Here is an 18,397-nt window from a genome sequence, read left to right as displayed (position 1 = left end):
TTTCTGTCAAATGTGTCGTCATGTCCTGCCTGCTTCCTGATCACAGATAAGCTTGTACTAAATAACACAGTGTGCAGTGAATATTAATGAGCCATGTGGCTAGGAACAATAGCTGACTCCTGCAGTGTAGTCTGCCCGAGATTTATCAGTGCTACTCGATTACAAGCTGCTGTAAGGTCTCATTAGCAGCCGAGGGGAGAGCCCCAGAATGCTTTGCAGTAATATGCGGCTTGCGTCTTCTTAAGAATAACAGACTTGCTGATAAGCACACATCAAAGGTAACTGAGATTTTTATCTTCACTAATTGCTTTTGGGCTTCCTTCTAAACTGTTTAACACAGGAGAATAGAGGTTTAAATTAGCTTCTGCAGCCTGACAGTTACTCTTTAATAGATAAGATTAATGATGTTAGGAGATTGGAAGATCTAACGGCCAGAAGCCATGATAATATCAAGGCACATGGCGAGCTGTGGGGTCTATGGGAGGACTGGGATATGACATTGTGGCTCCAATCACGTAATCGTAAGCCCCCATAATTTTTTTTTGTTTATGGAATACCTTTTGATTAGCTTGGATGGTTTGGGATGTGTTCACTATGATATTTTAGTATCTGTTGGTTTGTGTTAGTAATTTAACTATTTGGTCGGTTATAAGTCTGTGTGTTTTTGTCTGTTTTTTCTTAATATTGAAGTCCTGCCATATTATACATCTTATTTTATGTTCGTCATTGTACATGGATTAGCGAGCCTATTGGATCTACAGGGTGAGCTATGTCACTATGGCTTGGGAACCTTTCCCCTGTCTAACTTGCGTTCATTGTGAAGATAACTGTATTCATCCTGCTTGCTATTCTAATAGTACCTATGTTTTATATAACTCGCTACTGTATTTGTCTTTTCTTATTTCAATAAAAAAAATGATTGATTGATGTCACCACCCGTGATTACTTATGATTCAGGTCGGTGATCATCTCAGCTCTCATACACACTAAGAGAGGTTTGGCACTTCACAGTGTAAAAAAGACTGAACAGGTTTTTCCCAAAATTCATAAATATATATGCTTCACTGTTAATGCTTCACTCTTTATAAAACTGACCAAATGTCCACTAAAAAAATATGACAGGCACACATATGCTTCACTGATATTACTTCACTCTAGTTAATTTCAGTTACGCTTCACAGTGTAAAAAGGACTGTTATATTTTTTTATTGGATATTTGTTTAGTTTTATATAGAGTGAAACATTAACAGTGAAGCATATATATATATATATATATATATATTCATGTTTTTTCTGGGAAAAACTTGTTCAGTCCTTTTTACACTGTGAAGCGCTTCACCGATATTACTTCACTCTTGCTAATTTCAGGAAAAACTTTTTTTTGCCAAAAAGCAACCCTTTTAGATACACATTGGGCTTGATTCACAAAGCCGTGCTAACTGTTTAGCACAGGCGTGCTAAACAGTTAGCACGTGAAGTGTCACTCGCAGACTTTTGCGCGTGCAAGGTGCCGCGATCCCAGACATTAGCGTGCGATAACGTGGACTTTTGCTCGCGCAAAAGTCCGCGATAGCGGAACTTCTCGTGCTAACGGTTTAGCGCGCCCGTGCTTAACAGTTAGAAACGGCTTTGTGAATCAAGCCCAATGTCCCCCTCTCGTTATCAGTTTACACACACTAAGAGAGGTTTGGTGCTTCACAGTGTATAACAATGGGGAGAGACCAGACAGATTTTTGCCCATGGACCCTCCATGCACAGCTCTGCATCATGCTGCCCTCTAATTGCACTTTTATCAGCTAGCCGAGTGTTTCCCATTGCCTTACAACAAAGTTAAGTTTCTACAGTCCCTAAGCTGGCTGTCAGGATTCTCTTTTCATGGGCGCCTCCTGATGACTCACTGTATCAACAAACAAAGCTGCAGGGGATTTGCATAAGCAGGAGAAAATCTCCCATTGATCTCTGGGAGCCTTGCCGCAGCAGAGTAAGTCACAGAGGGTGTGGCTTATCAATATAATTGTATATTATAGTTTATTCACATATTTTTGTACATATATTGTACTGTTTTTGCCTACAATTTTTAACATGGATTGCAATGCTTGTTTTCATATTCTGAGTTCAGTTCCTCTTTAATGCCTAAAACTAACCTTAAACACACACACCCTTGTCCTGTTGTGGCCTCTCGGCACTGTTTTGTTGTATTAAAATCAATAAAATGATTTGTTAAAAAAAAAAAAAAACACGCCCTCCCTCCACACACCTGACCCTTAACCCCTTTCCTGACCGCCTAATGCTAAAAGGTGTAAAGAGCGGTGGGCGGAGATTAGCAGGGGCATCCCCGCTTGAGTTAACGGAGCTCAGCCCCGTCAACAGTCTGTCAGCGGAGACTGTTAGACGGCAAAACTGCCGTCTATTTACATTGTACAGCGCTGCGATCTACTTCAGCGCTGTACTGAGGACAGCCCTATCACTCGGCTGTCCCCTGGAGGGGAAACGCAAAGGATCGCTCTCATAGGCTGATGCCTATGAGAGACGATCCTGCTGATTGGCTGTCTAACCTTCCACATTCTGATACTTATCGGGGGCGGCAGGCGCCCAAATTTCCCCTCAATGCCGATATTTAAATGGCCGCTCTGCTCTCTTGGATCCCAATCACGTCATAGGTCATATCATGTGATTGGAACAGAGAAGACATGTTGGGATTAAATTACCGCTGCGGTTCAGGAAGAAGCTGATCCAGCAGTCCGGATAGGTAAATATGAGAGCTCCCTGCCGCCACTCTGCCGAGACTGCCAGACTGGGGAAGGCACACTTCCCAAGCCAAAAATACAGCTCTGCAGCCAAATAAAGTTTTACTTTATTTGACTGCTAAAGAGTTAATAGCATTAGAGGTCTGTTAGTGGTGTCAAGGTTTTGCGCTACAATGTAGCCGAAACTCTGATACAAGCAGAGTTGATACAAGCCTGTTTTGGGTGTGGCTGGTACACCACGGCCACCTGAACATTTTAAACTTTTTAGCATATTTTATTCTTTTGGCGCCTCTGTACATCCTTATATCAAGTTTTCCACCCCTGGTGGAAGGGTGTTACACCCTCTTTTCTTCTATCTACAGAGATCGACATCTTAGTCCTGAGTGGGGACAGGCCTAATCTCCCCACCTGCCTATACAAACGATTCAAGGTCGGTCGGCACACCAATTCAAGTTCCCAAGCACATTTATTGAATGCACAGCATGACAATTGTTTCGGGGCCACAGAGGGTCCCCTTCATCAGATAAGTGCAGACATATCACCCACCTGCCTATACAGTGGTTGCCTCAGGGGTAACCCAGATTTGTAAGTATAATACTTACGAACCCTGTTCCAATACATACTACACTATATTGGGCTCTCGGTCTTCTGCTTTATATTCCCAGATACAAGCAGAGAGGTTTAGTTACAGACGCATGGATATGAGGCTCCATGTGACCCTGCGCCATTGTGCGGTGACAGGTTCATATGCATAGACCCACCCCCTGGTTAGTGACGTAATCCCTGCTGGACAGGAATTCCGTCCCTGGGACTCCAGTCGGACGCACCGTGCTCCCGTCGTGCACGCTGCCTGCGTCGCCCACTGACTTTTATTACTGCTCTGTGCGGTAAGCGTGGATCATGTGGCAACACGCTGCAGCCTTTGCAACGGTATTGCAGCAATTTGAATACTTCTGTCGTGTCAAGTCAAGTCAACTGTGCAAGTCTCCATAGACTTGCATCCCCCTTGCGACAAGCTGCGGCGGGGAGAGTACTGCGGAGCAACAACATGGCCAGCGTGCAAGGGGCCTCAAAGTTAAGATTGGTTTTACAAAAAAAAATTGTGAAGGAACTTATCGTTCTCAGGTTGGAAGTTTGTCAGGACAGTCACTTGCTCCAGGTACTAAAATACATTTATAGCAAGATGCATAGATTTTTGTATAATCATCATGGCCGGCGCTACTATTAAGGCAAGGGGGTCAAGCCCCAGAGCCTGGGGGGGGGGGGGGAGGGGGAGGCCAAGCCTGTCCCATCTTTAGCTTTTAATTGCAATTTGGCCGGCCAGCCAGACACCGCAGCCGTTAGTTGGGCAGGCAGCGGCATGCAGGAGAAGGAGGAAGAGTCTCCCGAGTGTCCCCCCTCGCCTGCCCATATGCAGAGTGATGTGAGCGGAAGCATGACATTACAACTCATCTGTCAGCGCTGCCGGGAACTTCTCCAAGTTTTTTCCCCATCACAGTTCCGTGTCTCCTCTCTGCTGCCCCCTAGTGGCGCCTCATTACTGTGCCACTAGAGGAGTCAGAGAGGAGACATGGAACTGTACGACGAGGAGAAGACTTGCAGAAGTTCTCAACGGCGGCACTGACAGGTGAGTGTTATTGTTGCTTCTGCTGGCATCACTCTGCATATGGCGGGGAAATGGGGAGGCCACCTAAAACGGGGGGCATCTGGCTATCTATACTAGGGAGACTACCTAATACTGGGGGGTACAGCTGTCAATTTATACTGGTGGGGCGCTACCTAATCCTGGGGGACACACCTGGCTATCCTGGGGGAGGCCCACTGGAGCTAGAACCGGCCCTGATAATCATTGTGGTGATGTTATACAACTAACTTTCACTAGCTAAAACGCAATAAGAACATCTGCTGATTAACCTTTTAAAACCTCTCACAGAACAAAAAACAATGTTTACATTGATTATCATGTGTGAAATACCATGGATAGAAACCTGGAAGAGGTTCTAAACCTTCAAATCTCCAGTTTCCTTAAAGAAAACCATTATCTTGCTTTTGCTTGTTTTAAATGCTTATGTTGGCAATGTATGAAGCACTATAATATGCTGATTTCTTAAGACTTTGTTAAGCTGAGGTTATTTGGAGAACTGGCCCAAATTTAAATGTATGTACTTAACAGCTCCTAATCAGTGTGTTTAAAAAATAGATCTCGGGGTCTGTTCTTACTTTGCTACATGCTGACAGACATTGCATAAACATTTCAATAATTTAACATATGTTGTGAATATGTACAGTATCTCTGAAATATACATCCTCGTCCAGGGGCAAGCCCAGGATTTTCAGGGGGGGGGGGGGGAATTGTCCCTAAAAGGTATTCCTGGGCCACGCTCAATATGGCAGGCCATCATGCCGGGTACACACAATGCAATCTCCTGTACAATTGACAAGAGAGTAAGATTATTTCCGACAGGTCAGATCTGCTGATCAACAATGGGTTTAATGGGACCCTGAGCGCTACATAAAAATAAAATGTTATATTACCTGGGGCTTCCACCAGCCTTGTTTTGCCCCAAAATATAGTGTTTTTAAGCCCTGCTACAAAGCATAGTAGGGTAAAGAGGAATATAGGCAAAACTGAATAATTCAAACAATAATAGTATTTATTGTTCTATAATTCTGTTATAAATGTAAATGTATCTTTAAGAAGGTATTTGCAGAATCATAGACTAAATGTTAGTAATTATGAGTAAGCATGCATCCTTTACCAAGTGTTGTAGCAACATCACCCAAGTAAGAGGGGACTCCGTCAATCCTCCATAGGGGAAAACACCTGGCGACACAATCCATCACATCTGTTGGTCTCAGCAAAAGTCCCGGAGTCCAGGCATTTTCCCAATCAAATTATACTCCCTAAACCATAACACACGCAAGCGCATATACGGTTGCTGTCGTAGGCGCGTGATCACAGTACAAATCATGATATCCACTTCTGCGCAATACAACACAGCCGAGTGTGGACACCTCGTTCACAGGCAATGATTTCGGCCTTCAAAAAACAGATAAAACCAGTTATGCTGGCCTGAAGTTAACTCCAGCTTGAGGGTAACTCCAGGGGCTTAAATGTAACCTTATAGATCAGATGGGATGTGAACAGCAATCTAATCCATACATACAACACATATAGTTCATACGGTTCATACATGTCGCATGTGTACCACAAATAACCCCCCCCAACCCCCAGGACCCACGAGGTCTCCGTAACCCTCGTGCACGGTTGTAGTCTTTCGAGAACCACGCATGCCCAGGAGGCTTATGCTGACCAGCATGATGACATGATGGGGGTGCGCACATGTTACTTCACCCAAGAGCCGCCAATTGCTGAAGCCGGCAGTGGGACCAGGAGAGGGTTGATGAGGATATCGGGGGGCCTCGTGGGCTACGGGGGGGGGCTGGAGGAAGCCCCAGATAAGTCCTAATTTCACTTTTATGTAGCGCTCTGGGTCCCTTTAAAGTGGTACCCTGCTGACATGAGGAGCTGTCCACCTGTGATCACTTGCCGTGGATACTTTACATTCTTACACTGAAAAAAAAGTTTTGCATTTTGTAAAAGCCCAAGTTTGTAGAAATGAATGTCTATTCCATGCAGAGGTAAACAAAACAGATGTGAACTGAGGCTTCAGGCGTTTAACCACTTTACCCCCCGCGGTACGGATATCGCCGTCCCTTTTTCCATCCTTATAAAACCAAGGGACAGAGAAATCCGTACCTCCCGCGCTACCGCCGCTGTCCGCGCTCCCGCCGCTCGTGCATGCCACCGCCCGCTCGCCCGGAGATCAATGAACGGGAAAATCCATTCCCGTTCATTGATCTAAGCCCCCGCAATGATCTGCTGCTTCTATGAGAAACAGCGCAATCATTGTGATTTTCCCAGCCTCATAGTGCTTCCTGTAGGCGTCCTTCCGGACGCTTACAGGTCGCATGAACAAAACATCACTGTGGCCATCTTGTGGCCAAATAGTAAAACTACACCCTAAAGCATTTTACATATACAAATACATTAGTTTTACATAATAAAATTAACTCATTACCTCCCACACTCCCCAATTTTTTTTTTGTAATTAAAAAAAAAAATACAATAAAAAAAAAATAGTTACCTTAGGGACTGAACTTTTTAAATATTTATGTCAAGAGGGTATAACACTGTTACTTTATAAACTATGGGCTTGTAATTAGGGATGGATGCAAAATTGAAAAAAATGCACCTTTATTTCCAAATAAAATATTGGCGCCAAACATTGTGATAGGGACATAATTTAAACGGTTTTATAACCTGGACAAATGGCCAAATACATTTCATGGGTTTTAATTACAGTAGCATGCATTATTTAAAAACTAGAATGGCCGAAAACTGAAAAATAATGATTTTTTTCCCACATTTTTTCCTATTTTCCCATTAAAACCCCTTTTAGAATGTAATAATTCTTGGCATAATTTCTCACCTAAAGAAAGCCTAATTGGTGGCAAAAAAACAAGATATAGTTCATTTCATTGCGATAAGTAATAATAAAGTTATAGACGAATGAATGGAAGGAGCGCTGAAAGGTGAAAATTGCTCTGGTGTTTCAGGGGTAAATCCCCTCAGAGGTGAAGTGGTTAAACAACACTTGAGAAAGTCTGCTTGTTGCTCTCACTGGCGTGGCTAATGTTATATAAATGACCTGCCCTCCACTAACCATCAAGAGTTTCAAGGTGGATTAGATAACCAGTGGGAATAAACTAAAACACCATTTAGGCCACAATTAGCATGGAATTGTGGGCACACTGTGCAATGGGTCCTATTCATCTATGGAATCCTGCTGCTTTCGCAATGAAATATAAAGTCACCCATCAATTCAGCCATCACAAAATGGCACTCGGCCTATAAATTCATAGCTAAGGGACTCCTTTGTGGCTTCTAATATCTTTATAATGTACAGTAGGATGTGAGGATCTATGAATTATTCATGCATTTCAACAGCAGAGAGAGTAACATCATGCATAATTCCTATCAAATCAACACAAAACAACAACACAACTTCTGTAGAAATGAAACCAAACTTCTAGAGCTCATCACAGCATAAGTGTACTTCTATTGCAAGCATTTATAAAGTCTCAAACACACTAAAGTAGACTGAACTGCCAAGGCAGCCATTCCAGGCCGTCTCAGCCAAGAATCTAGCACAGTGATCTGCAAACTTGGCTCTCCAGCTGTAAAGTCCCACAATGAATTTGCCTTTATGAATCATGACTGTGGCTGTCAGATTACTGCAATGCATTGTGGGACTTGTAGTTCCTTAACAGCTGGAGAACCAAGTTTGCAGATCACTGATCTAAGCATGTGTAGCGGTGTCCTGTGAGGTGGATACCTGAGATGAGAGGGATATGGAGGCTGCCATATTTATCTCAAGTGCCTGGCAAGCCTGCTGACCCTCTGCCTCTAATACTTTTAGCCATAGACCCTGAACAAGCATGCAGCAGATCAGGTGTTTCTGACATTATTGTCAGATCTGACAAGGTTAACTGCATGCTTGTTTCTGATGTATTCAGACACTACTGCAGACTAATAGATCAGCAGGTCTCCCAGGTAACTGGTATTGTTTAACAGTAAATAAATAGGGCAGCTTCAATTGAGCATCCAGACAACACAGGACAGTCAGGGCCGGATTTCAGAAAATACCTCATAGACTTGGGATTTTGGCTGCTGCTGCCTACGAGAATGGCTGGACATTAAGATGAAACCCATCCCAGAGTGCGATGTCAGGAGTGATGACCTAGGTCCTGACTGTGTCCTGTATGTGAATCTCGTTGCATTGTGGCAAATCAAGGCTGTTTTCAACTACCAAGCAACCAGTATCTCCTTCTGCGCATATGTATATCTATATATATATAAAAAAGAAAAAACGTTTAGCCTATCGCATTATTAGGGGAGTGGTTATAGATAATGGCAGTTGGTGCTGGCTGTTTTTTTCCATGCCTGCCACTAGTAATGATGGTGCAGGCTGATTGTGGATCAAACAACATGACCAAATTACAGGGCGAATAGCGATCATGTCTTGGTCTCTTTTCTATTTTTTTTAACTTCTCACTTTGCAATATATTGATTTATTTTTTTCCCCCCTTTTAGCTAAAATTTCTCTTTAACCACTTGGTGTCCTTATGACATTAACATACGTCTCTGCACTCTCCTCCCTACAAAATCTTAGATAACACTGTATCTCTGACATGATAACATCACTACAGAGTTGTAAAGTAATTACAGGAAACCCCTCTCCTCCTTCTAGGGAATTCAACAGCAGAATTAATTAGTAAATATGTGTAAAATACACATTCCAGGAGCAGACAGTAGCAGATTGTATACATCACTTAATTGTTACATTTAATACATTATCAAAACATGTTTAAATAAACAGGAGTGATCGACAAATTGTGTGGGTTTAATGTACAATAGAACTGTTTACATTAAAGATATAATGTATGAAAGTGTATATATTGTGTATTTTTTCGCTTTTTTTCCCTAATTTCCTTTTAAAATGCATAGAAAATAAGGTAATTACTAACAACAAATAGATAATTTAGTTGTGATAATTATTGATAAAGTTATTGCCAAAGTAATAACAGCTGAGCTGAACTGTAAAAATTACCAGGGAAGTGAAGTGGTTAAGTGGGCTGCCCATGGAATGGAAGAAAAAAAAGAGATGCAGCTCAAGGTAGCTGTATACAGTATAACAGAGAGAGATGCTGTACATGGACATTATGCCCTTGAGAGGGGGCTGCACACGGAATGGGAGGGTCACTGCAGCGCATGGGTAGTAAGTTAAGGGGAAGTTGGCCTAAAAGTGGGAAAATTATAAATCTGTCCTTGACAGTCACGCTGGAGGGAAACGCCCATCTATAGGAGCAAAGTAATATAGGCTCACTGAGCACTTTATTAGGGACACCTGTAAACGTGCAGTTATGTAATCAATCACTCATACAGCAGCAAAGCAATGCATAACATGATGCAGATACAAAACCAAATCTTGGTAATATTCACATCAAACATCAAAATAGGAGAAAAAAAAAAATGTAACCTCTGATTTAAACAGTGATATGATTGTTGGGTACCAGACAGTTCTGTGTCATATCTGTAACTGCTGATCATATATTCTCATACACAGACACTGGAATTGCATCACAATGGTGGAAAAAAATAGCAAGTGACCAGCAATTCTGCAGGTGGAAGCACTTAGTTCATGATCTGGTGTAGCTAACAAGAAAGGCTACAACAAAATTCAGGCATTCTCTAAAACTGTAATGAGAAGAAAACCAGATCAGAACACGCAATATGTCAGCCTCATCAGGTTCCACATGTGTGAGCCAACACAAGAAAGCTGGACCCCACTGTGCACAAGCTCAATGGACAAGACAATGGGTAGTTACAGGACCACTATTGCAAACATTGTAAAATTTTAAATACATGTAAAAACATACAACTAAGAAGTATATTTCTCCCACAGTAAAATGAGCTATAAATGACTGTGTTGCTGTCACTTACAGCAGTTACTAGAAATCTGATGGGACTGGCAGGTTTTGGACCTTCTGTGGCCTAATGAGACTCAGAGATAAAGTCATAGAATAGATTTATACATACTTGGGGCTTCCTCCAGCCCCATCCGCATGGTTCGCTCCAACGCCGCTGTCCTCAGCCGTCTATCGCCGATACCAGGTCCCATAACTTCAGCCAGTCGCGGCCAGTTTTACGCATGCGCAGCGACTCCCTCCATCTCTCCGGCGCCTGCCTTACACAAGCGCCTGCGCAGTACGGAGGGAGCGCACTGCACTTGCATCGACTGGCCGAAGTTACGGGACCCAATACCGGTGATAGAGAAGGCTGAGGACAGTGGTGTGGGAGTGATCCATGCGGATTGGGCTGGAGGAAGCCCCAGGTGTGTATAAATCTATTATTTTAATCCATCTCTGAGTCTCTAACACAGGAAGGTAAGAATATGGGGTTCCTAACCTTCATTTGTTAAGCAAATCATGCTGAATGAAGTAAAGTGGAAACAACCTAGAGCCATATTATGAGTTAAGGGCATCATTTGGGTAAAGACAGAAGCAGAGCATGCATTTGAAATCTTGGTTTTAGCTCTGTACTCCACAACCACGTTCCCTGACAGATCTTGTAAAAGTCCTACAGTATATCCTCGGCCTTCTTGAATTTATGAATTTGTAAAACCTTTTTAGACTTGACCTTATATCACTAGTGTTTTCTTTTCCGCGTCCAGTTTTGCAAGTCTGCTTACCTTTTTGCATTTGTTACATTTCTTACATTTCTTATAATTCTTTAATGCAGATTTAGTCCCTAAGGCTTTAGGGCACTAAAGACACTCCTAATCACATCCTAAATGGTATACTTGATCCATACTGGACTTTTCTTAGATCTAGAATTTTATTCCTGTAAAGCTGCATACTCACCGCCCGACGGCTCCTGTGACGTCCCCTTGATGACGGTTGTCAGCGACGCCTTTTCCTGTCGGTGGGTTAAAGTGCAAGGTCACAAGAGGTACGCGGCGGTGCGAGCGAGACTTCCGTGATCACTATACTTTGCGCAGTGTCGTCAGGGATCTCAAAGATCCAATCCACCGTGTTGGTCCGTCGTCATCGGCACGACGCTAGGCGATGTTCGCAATTGTACGCCTGTACCCACCTTGCGATGTCATTTGAAATCGCTTTGAAAATTGCCAGGTGGGTACGCAGCTTAAGACATGAAAGTTTCAATAGCTATTAAAAATCTCTTTGAATGTTTTACATTTACTTTCAGTGCGTTGGCCCTGTAATTTACTATTCCAGTCTAAGACTACACGAGTCTCTGAACTTTATAAAGTTAGCCTTTTTAAAATTCATAGCTTTAATTGCTCCCTTGCTCACTACTCTGTTAAGTTGTAGGTCTTATTATGGTCACTATTTCCCAAGGGTGCTTGAACTTTCACATTAGACATATCTTGTCTATTTAAAGATGACCAAATCAAGCAAAACATCCCCCTGGGTTGATTTGGTTGATCCAGTTGAACAAATCAATAGAGGTGGTCCCTAATGTGCTCCATTGGGCTAAGGTTTGAGTTGTTTGGAGTCCAGTGACTTAACTGTTTATAATTAGTTATAGGTAAATCTGCTTTAAAGTGTACCCAAGGCGAGCCTCGGGTATAAAATATAATTACCCAAGAAGGAGGAAACCTCCAGGACCTTAAAGGTTTCACACACCTTCCTCTGGTACCCCGGTTACCAAGCATAGACTCCCCCCTCCCCCCCATCCCTACCCACTCCCCTGAATGATTCCAATAAGTGCTAGTTAGAATGAAGATCAGGGCCATGCTGCCCCTTCAGGCAGTGCCTATGCAGTAAACCGGAGCCGCTTGTGCTACTACACAGGCGTGGACGTGCTTGTGCAGGTGTAGCACAGCAGCCTCACTTGTGCCAGAAGAAGAGCGTGGCCCCGCCTTTCCAGAGGGTCACTGAGGAGGAAATGAGAAGCTTCTACAGGACCAGAGGTCTCCCTCTTCTTAGGCAAGTATGTTTTTGGGTTGTTTTAACTTTTCAGGATACATTCAGGGAAGGTGGAGAACCCTGAACTGATTATCTCATTGAAGGACAATAAATTAAAACAGAGGACTTGGCTATTGCTAAAGATGAAACACATTTTAAATATGACACAGAAGCCAACATTATGCAGACAGCACATTTCATTCGCATACGAGTACTTTGGATAAGTACCATGGGCTCCTTAACGAACAAACAAATCACAAGCCGCTCATCCTGTCTGAATGAGGTTTTATAGCATCACATAAAATAGTTTTCAAAGTAATATGTTAGCATAGTGGTGAAAAGGGACAACGCTGAGTTCTGTTCCCCTTCAACATCACCTTCTAATGATGACACTTTTATTAAGATGTTCCATAACACCACACATCGCGGCGTCCAGAAAGTCTAATAGCACGGTGTGCAGGATACATTATGTATCAGTGGAAAGGTCTATTCATTTTTAATGCATGATGTATTCAGGAGGGGAAAGCACAACAACAAAGGTCAAAGATTTTTTTACATAATTACTTCTGATGCCTTCCTGTCATTCATTCTGATTTTCTATGAGAAAAGAAGTATTCTTGCTTTATTCAGTAGGTATAAAAAAAAGGCTTGGAACAGTGCTAAGAAACACACTATAGCAAGATAAAAAAAAACAAATGAAAAAGATGACAGGCGATTCTTGAAAAGGCACCTGCTGGTTGATTTGAACTGTCCTACTGACCTCTCCCAATGGAAAATAGGGACACATTTAAAGGATACCCAAGGTGACATGTGACATGATGAGATAGACATGGGTATGTACAGTGCCTAGCACACAAATAACTATGCAAGTGACCTAACCTAAATTTAAAACCTTGGGAGCAGCTAAGCAAAAAAAATGTGTAACTTACATGTTATAATAAATGTTAGCACTGGTCTTGGATGCAGGGCATGCATTTTTTAGTCTGGCAGAGGCGGTGTATGCCTGTGCGATTAACCATTCAATTGCAACATGTGTTTAGGGATGCGCAGCCTTTCCCCCCACCTTTCTTTAACTTTGTAACTATGTAACTGTCAGGTTAGCTGCTCCCAGCCCCTCCTCCTGAGTTTCCTGTTTGCATGACACGTAGTAGCAGATTTGCATATGATTTGCACCTGAATTGAATGCGAAGTGTGCAGAAAATCTATTTAGGTGCTGCACACTGAGCTGGTGGTCATTTCAGATGCAACCTTAGTGGTATGCACTGGCGTTCTCCTCGCTGTTCAACCAAATGTAAGTTACACATTTTTTTGCTTAGCTGCGCCCAAGGTTTTAAATTTAGGTTAGGTCACTTGCCCAGAGGTTTGCCTCACCGTGGCGTAAGTCTCTAGTATTATATACTTTGCATGCAAACCATATTGGAAGCTAAAGTTCCTCCTAGTTTAATAAATGTTAGCACTTGTCTTGGATGCAGGGCATGCATTTTTCAGTCTGGCAGAGGCGGTGTATTCCTGTGTGATTAACCATTCAATTGCAACATGTGTTTAGGGATGCGCAGCCTTTACCCCCACCTTTCCTTAACTTTGTAACTATGTAACTGTCAGGTTAGCTGCTCCCAGCCCCTCCTCCTGAGTTTCCTGTTTGCATGATAAGTAGTAGCAGATTTGCATATGATTTGCATCTGAATTGAATGTGAAGTGTGCAGAAAATCTATTTAGGTGCTGCACACTGAGCTGGTGGTCATTTCAGATGCAGCCTTAGTGGTATGCACTGGCGTTCTCCTCGCTGTTAGGATAATCTGTAGAGTAGTCAGGGTTAGAGAGAAGGCAGAAAGCAGGATAAACTGTCGAGTAGTCAGGTTAATAGCAGGCAGAAAGCAGGATAATCGGTATAGTAGCCAGGGTTAGAGTAGGCAGAAAGCAGGATAATCAGTAGAGTAGCCAGGGTTAGAGCAGGCAGAAAGCAGGATAACCTGTACAGTAGTTAGGGTTAGAGCAGGCAGAAAGCAGGATAATCTGTAGAGTAGCCAGGGTTAGAGCAGGACAGAATCACTATCATTTCCAATGCAGAATCTTGTGCTAAGGCAAGAGCATCACAGTCACTATGGGTCACCTATATATCTTCTAGCAGACTCATTGACAAACTGTTACAAACTTATGTGCAATGTCCATACTGCTGTGGATGCCTTGCTGCCCCTCCTCTCAAGTGGATAGTTATCCAACATGTGGTATTACAAGTCCAGTAAGCTTGAGATCATATCATCAAAAGGAGGAATCCGCACACGGACTTGCTGGAACACCATGTTGAAGTTTTATTGTTCCATCACACACACATGCAATTTACATCTGACCTGATGGCCAACAATTGTTTCGGGGCCAGCAAGGGTGTCCTTTAACAAGGCATAGGCAGAAGAGAAATGTACATTTACCACGCAGACACGGGGAGAATTTACAAACTATGTGCAGTAGAGAGAAAAGGCCAACATTTCTGTCTCCCAAATGGGACAGGACTCCCTCAGGACTCTCCTATTGTACAGACACATTACTCTATTTCATTACCCCTCTTCCACCATTCAGTGGTGTCCCTACATCGCTGAAACCATCCCCTGGGTTACGAGCACGTCATATCATGTGATCTAAACTCTGGAGAAGATGCTGGGAGTGCAGCGCTGCCAGTGTATGAACAGGAGACACCGATCCAGCCAACCGGAGCAAGTAAACATAAAGAAGCTCCCTGCGCAGCTCTGCACAGCTGCATTAGGCAGCTAAACGGCTTATGCCATTTGAAGACACCCTGGCTAACTCGAGATAATGTGTGCAAGGCTGCCAACTGGTTAAGGTTTATATTTTTTTAATCTCGTACTTCATTATAAAAACATGAAATAATATAGAATGAGCCTTGAAGTAATTGAGAAACTGTCTGAAAGAAAAGTGTCTGGTACTCGTAACCAGCAGTCTGAACTGTACTGTTCTCTTCTGTTAGAGCAGTAACAGCTGTAGCGCATGGAGAATACTCACCTGCCTTATGCACTCTTATTCTCATGCACATAATAGATGGTTCTTGGTTGAGGTGGCCCCGTGTACAGTGGCCCCGATGCATAGCCGAAAGACCCAGAGTGGTGGATCATCTCTGCCAAATTCACGCTAAGTGCATTGTTCTTGAATACACAGTAAGGTGTCACGGGTCAAAACCACTACTGCTACTGGAAGAAAGGATCAGCCGGTGCTAGCCTCTTCCAGAACGCCTCTCTGGATAACGTAGTACACACTCCCAAAAGGAATGAGGCTGCACACTGAAAGCTTGAAATGCAAATAGCCTGTATTGACAGAACACATTATATGTTACGGTCTTACGCCCTTCATCAGATGTAGATCGTAAGACCGTAGCATGTAGTATGCTCCGTCAATACAAGCTATTTGCATTTCATGCCTTCAGTGTGCAGATATTAGGTTATAGTTGGAACAGAGGCGCCAGTGTAGAGTAAAATATTTAAAGAGTTTAAAAAGGGAAGAAGTGGTAGACCTAACCAAGTAGACTCAAGATAGTAAATTTTCAGTAGAAAAATTATTTTATTTGTAAGTGCAAAATACAACATGTTTCGTGGCGCTTCAACAGACTATAACAGGAGCAACTGATAAATAAGTCCAAGGGAGGCGCTTTGCCTGCTTGGACTCATTGAACAGTTGTTATAGCCTGATGAAACGGGTATAGACCCGCGAAACGTGTTGCATTTTGGAGTTACAAGTAAAAACATTTTTTCTACTAAAAATTTACCATTTTGAGTGTACTTGGGGAGGCAAGTCCACCACTACCTCCCTTTTATACCATGTTACGACCACCCAACGGCAATTGGCGGCCACAAGGTGTCTCCCCCAGGACCGCTTAACGCCGATTAGAGTCAAGTCCTGGGGGAGTGTATTGCAGGGGATCACGTGCGCATCCCCGCTTGAGTAACGGAGCGGAGCTCCATAAACAGTCCGCCGGTGGTGATTGTTGCCGGAAGACTGTTAGATGGCAAAAGCGCCATTTATTTACATGGTACAGTGCTGCGATCTCCTGCAGCACTGTATGGGGACAGCTCTGTTACTGAGCTGTCCCCTCGATCGGCTCAAAAGATGATCGCCTCTCATGGGCTGATGCCTATGAGAGCTGACCACACTGATTGGCTCTATGGTGGAAAGGAGGGATGCTGGGTAGGGGAAATTGAAGAAAAATAAGGTTTTTTTTAATTAAAAAAATAATAAAATTAAATTGCTGGCAAGAAAAAGGGGCAAAATTCATTTGTGTGCCAAGTTGTACGGCCCTGCAGTGAGCTGTTAAAGCTGCAGAGGGCTGAATTGTAAAAAAATAGCCTGGTCCCTAGGGGGGGTGTAAGCCTGCGGTCCTCAACTGGTTAAACTCTTTAAATATTTTATTCTACACTGGCGCCTCTGTTCCAACTATAACCTAGTATCTGCACACTGAAGGCATGAAATGCAAATAGCTTGTATTGACGGAGCATACTACATGCTATGGTCTTACGACCTACATCTGATGAAGGGCGTAAGACCGTAACATATAATGTGTTCTGTCAATACAAGCTATTTGCATTTCAAGCTTTCAGTGTGCAGCCTCATTCCTTTTGGGAGTGTGTACTACGTTATCCAGAGAGGCGTTCTGGAAGAGGCTAGCACCGGCTGATCCTCTCTTCCAGTAGCAGTAGTGGTTTTGACCCGTGACACCTTACTGTGTATTCAAGAACAATGCACTTAGCGTGAATTTGGCAGAGATGATCCACCACTCTGGGTCTTTTGGCTATGCATCGGGGCCACTGTACACGGGGCCACCTCAACCAAGAACCATCTATTATGTGCATGAGAATAAGAGTGCATTAGACAGGTGAGCTTTCTCCATGCGCTACAGCTGTTACTGCTCTAACAACAGAAGAGAACAGTACAGTTCAGACTGCTGGTTACGAGTACCAGACACTTTTCTTTCAGACAGTTTCTCAATTACTTCAAGGCTCATTCTATATTATTTCATGTTTTTATAATGAAGTATGAGATTAAAAAAATATAAATTCTTAATCATTATTTGCAATCCTACACTGAGTGCATATTGGATCCTCTCAGGCAATGAAGTCAGTGTGAAATACCAGCGCCAGCAACCTGTTGACACCATCAAGCCTCGCCTGGTTCATGAAAGGAAGACCGGCATCCAAACCAGAGAACTGACACTGCTATGAAGACAAAAGACTTGACTACACGGCTCGAAGCCAAGCTTGTAGGACTAGAAAAGAAATTAGAATTTACGACTGACGTGTTTTGAGTCAATTTGACACAAGTGCTGTGCATTACTGAGAAATGTAAGTACAGCCCATTTGCAGAAACAATAACAAACAGAAATCAGCAGTTGAACAGAACACAATTTACGAGAGCTGTCTACGTGAGATTTTGGAATGACAGCAATCATTTTAGGCAAACACATAAGAAAAAAGGTTTTTCCTGAATAAGAAACTATATACATCATTCAGCAGGAAAGGGTGCTTGCTACAACCTGTCTCCCCTCAATGGACACCTGATGAAGGGGATATGCCCCGAAACATGTCGTGTATTACTGGGATTTGATAAACCGTTTAAAAAGTTTGAAGCCAATTGAGTGCCTCCTTCGTATTTACTACTCCCCTCAATGGAGGACGTTCTACTAGCCTAGAACACAAAAAATGTGTTTCTTTTAAGGACAACTGACTTGAGAGGGATATGGAGGCTGCCATATTTATTTCCTTTTAAGATCTACCAGTTGCCTGGCTGGCCTGCTGATCCTCTATCTCTGGTACTTGTAGCCATAGACCCTAAATAAGCATGCAGCAGATCAGGTGCTTCTGACATTATTGTCAAATATGACAAGATTAGCTGCATGCTTGTTTCTTGTGTTATTCAGACACTACTGCAGCCAAATAGACCAGCAGGACTGCCAGGCAACTGGTATTGTTTAAAAGAAAATACATATTGCAGACTCTGTATTATTCTCACTTCAGTTGGCCTTTAAATGGAGTTGCACACGCTCTAAAGTTGGGCATCAGGGCTAAAGGATACTTAAGCGAAGAAAAACATTTTCT

At 42.9% G+C, this 18,397-nt stretch overlaps 1 protein-coding gene across 2 annotated transcripts in view; it reads right to left on the bottom strand.

Annotated features, from left to right (window-relative positions):
* The window catches only part of B3GLCT (beta 3-glucosyltransferase), a 632,866-nt gene that overhangs the window by 264,801 nt on the left and 349,668 nt on the right, over window positions 1–18,397 (bottom strand). The window contains exon 1 of one of the 2 annotated variants that reach the window (XM_068267037.1): window positions 8,458–8,651. The exons of the other annotated variant lie outside the window; for it this stretch is intronic. Within the exon in view, the coding sequence (XP_068123138.1) occupies window positions 8,458–8,523 (66 nt within the window). The 5' untranslated portion in view covers window positions 8,524–8,651. Of the gene's footprint in view, window positions 1–8,457; window positions 8,652–18,397 lie in introns of those variants that run through there. 2 annotated transcript variants of the gene reach the window in all.

This window comes from Hyperolius riggenbachi, chromosome 2, assembly GCF_040937935.1.
Source record: "Hyperolius riggenbachi isolate aHypRig1 chromosome 2, aHypRig1.pri, whole genome shotgun sequence".
Lineage (NCBI taxonomy): Eukaryota > Metazoa > Chordata > Amphibia > Anura > Hyperoliidae > Hyperolius > Hyperolius riggenbachi.
The sequence above is the reverse complement of the archived record's forward strand: the minus strand, read 5'-3'. Positions and strand labels throughout refer to the sequence as shown.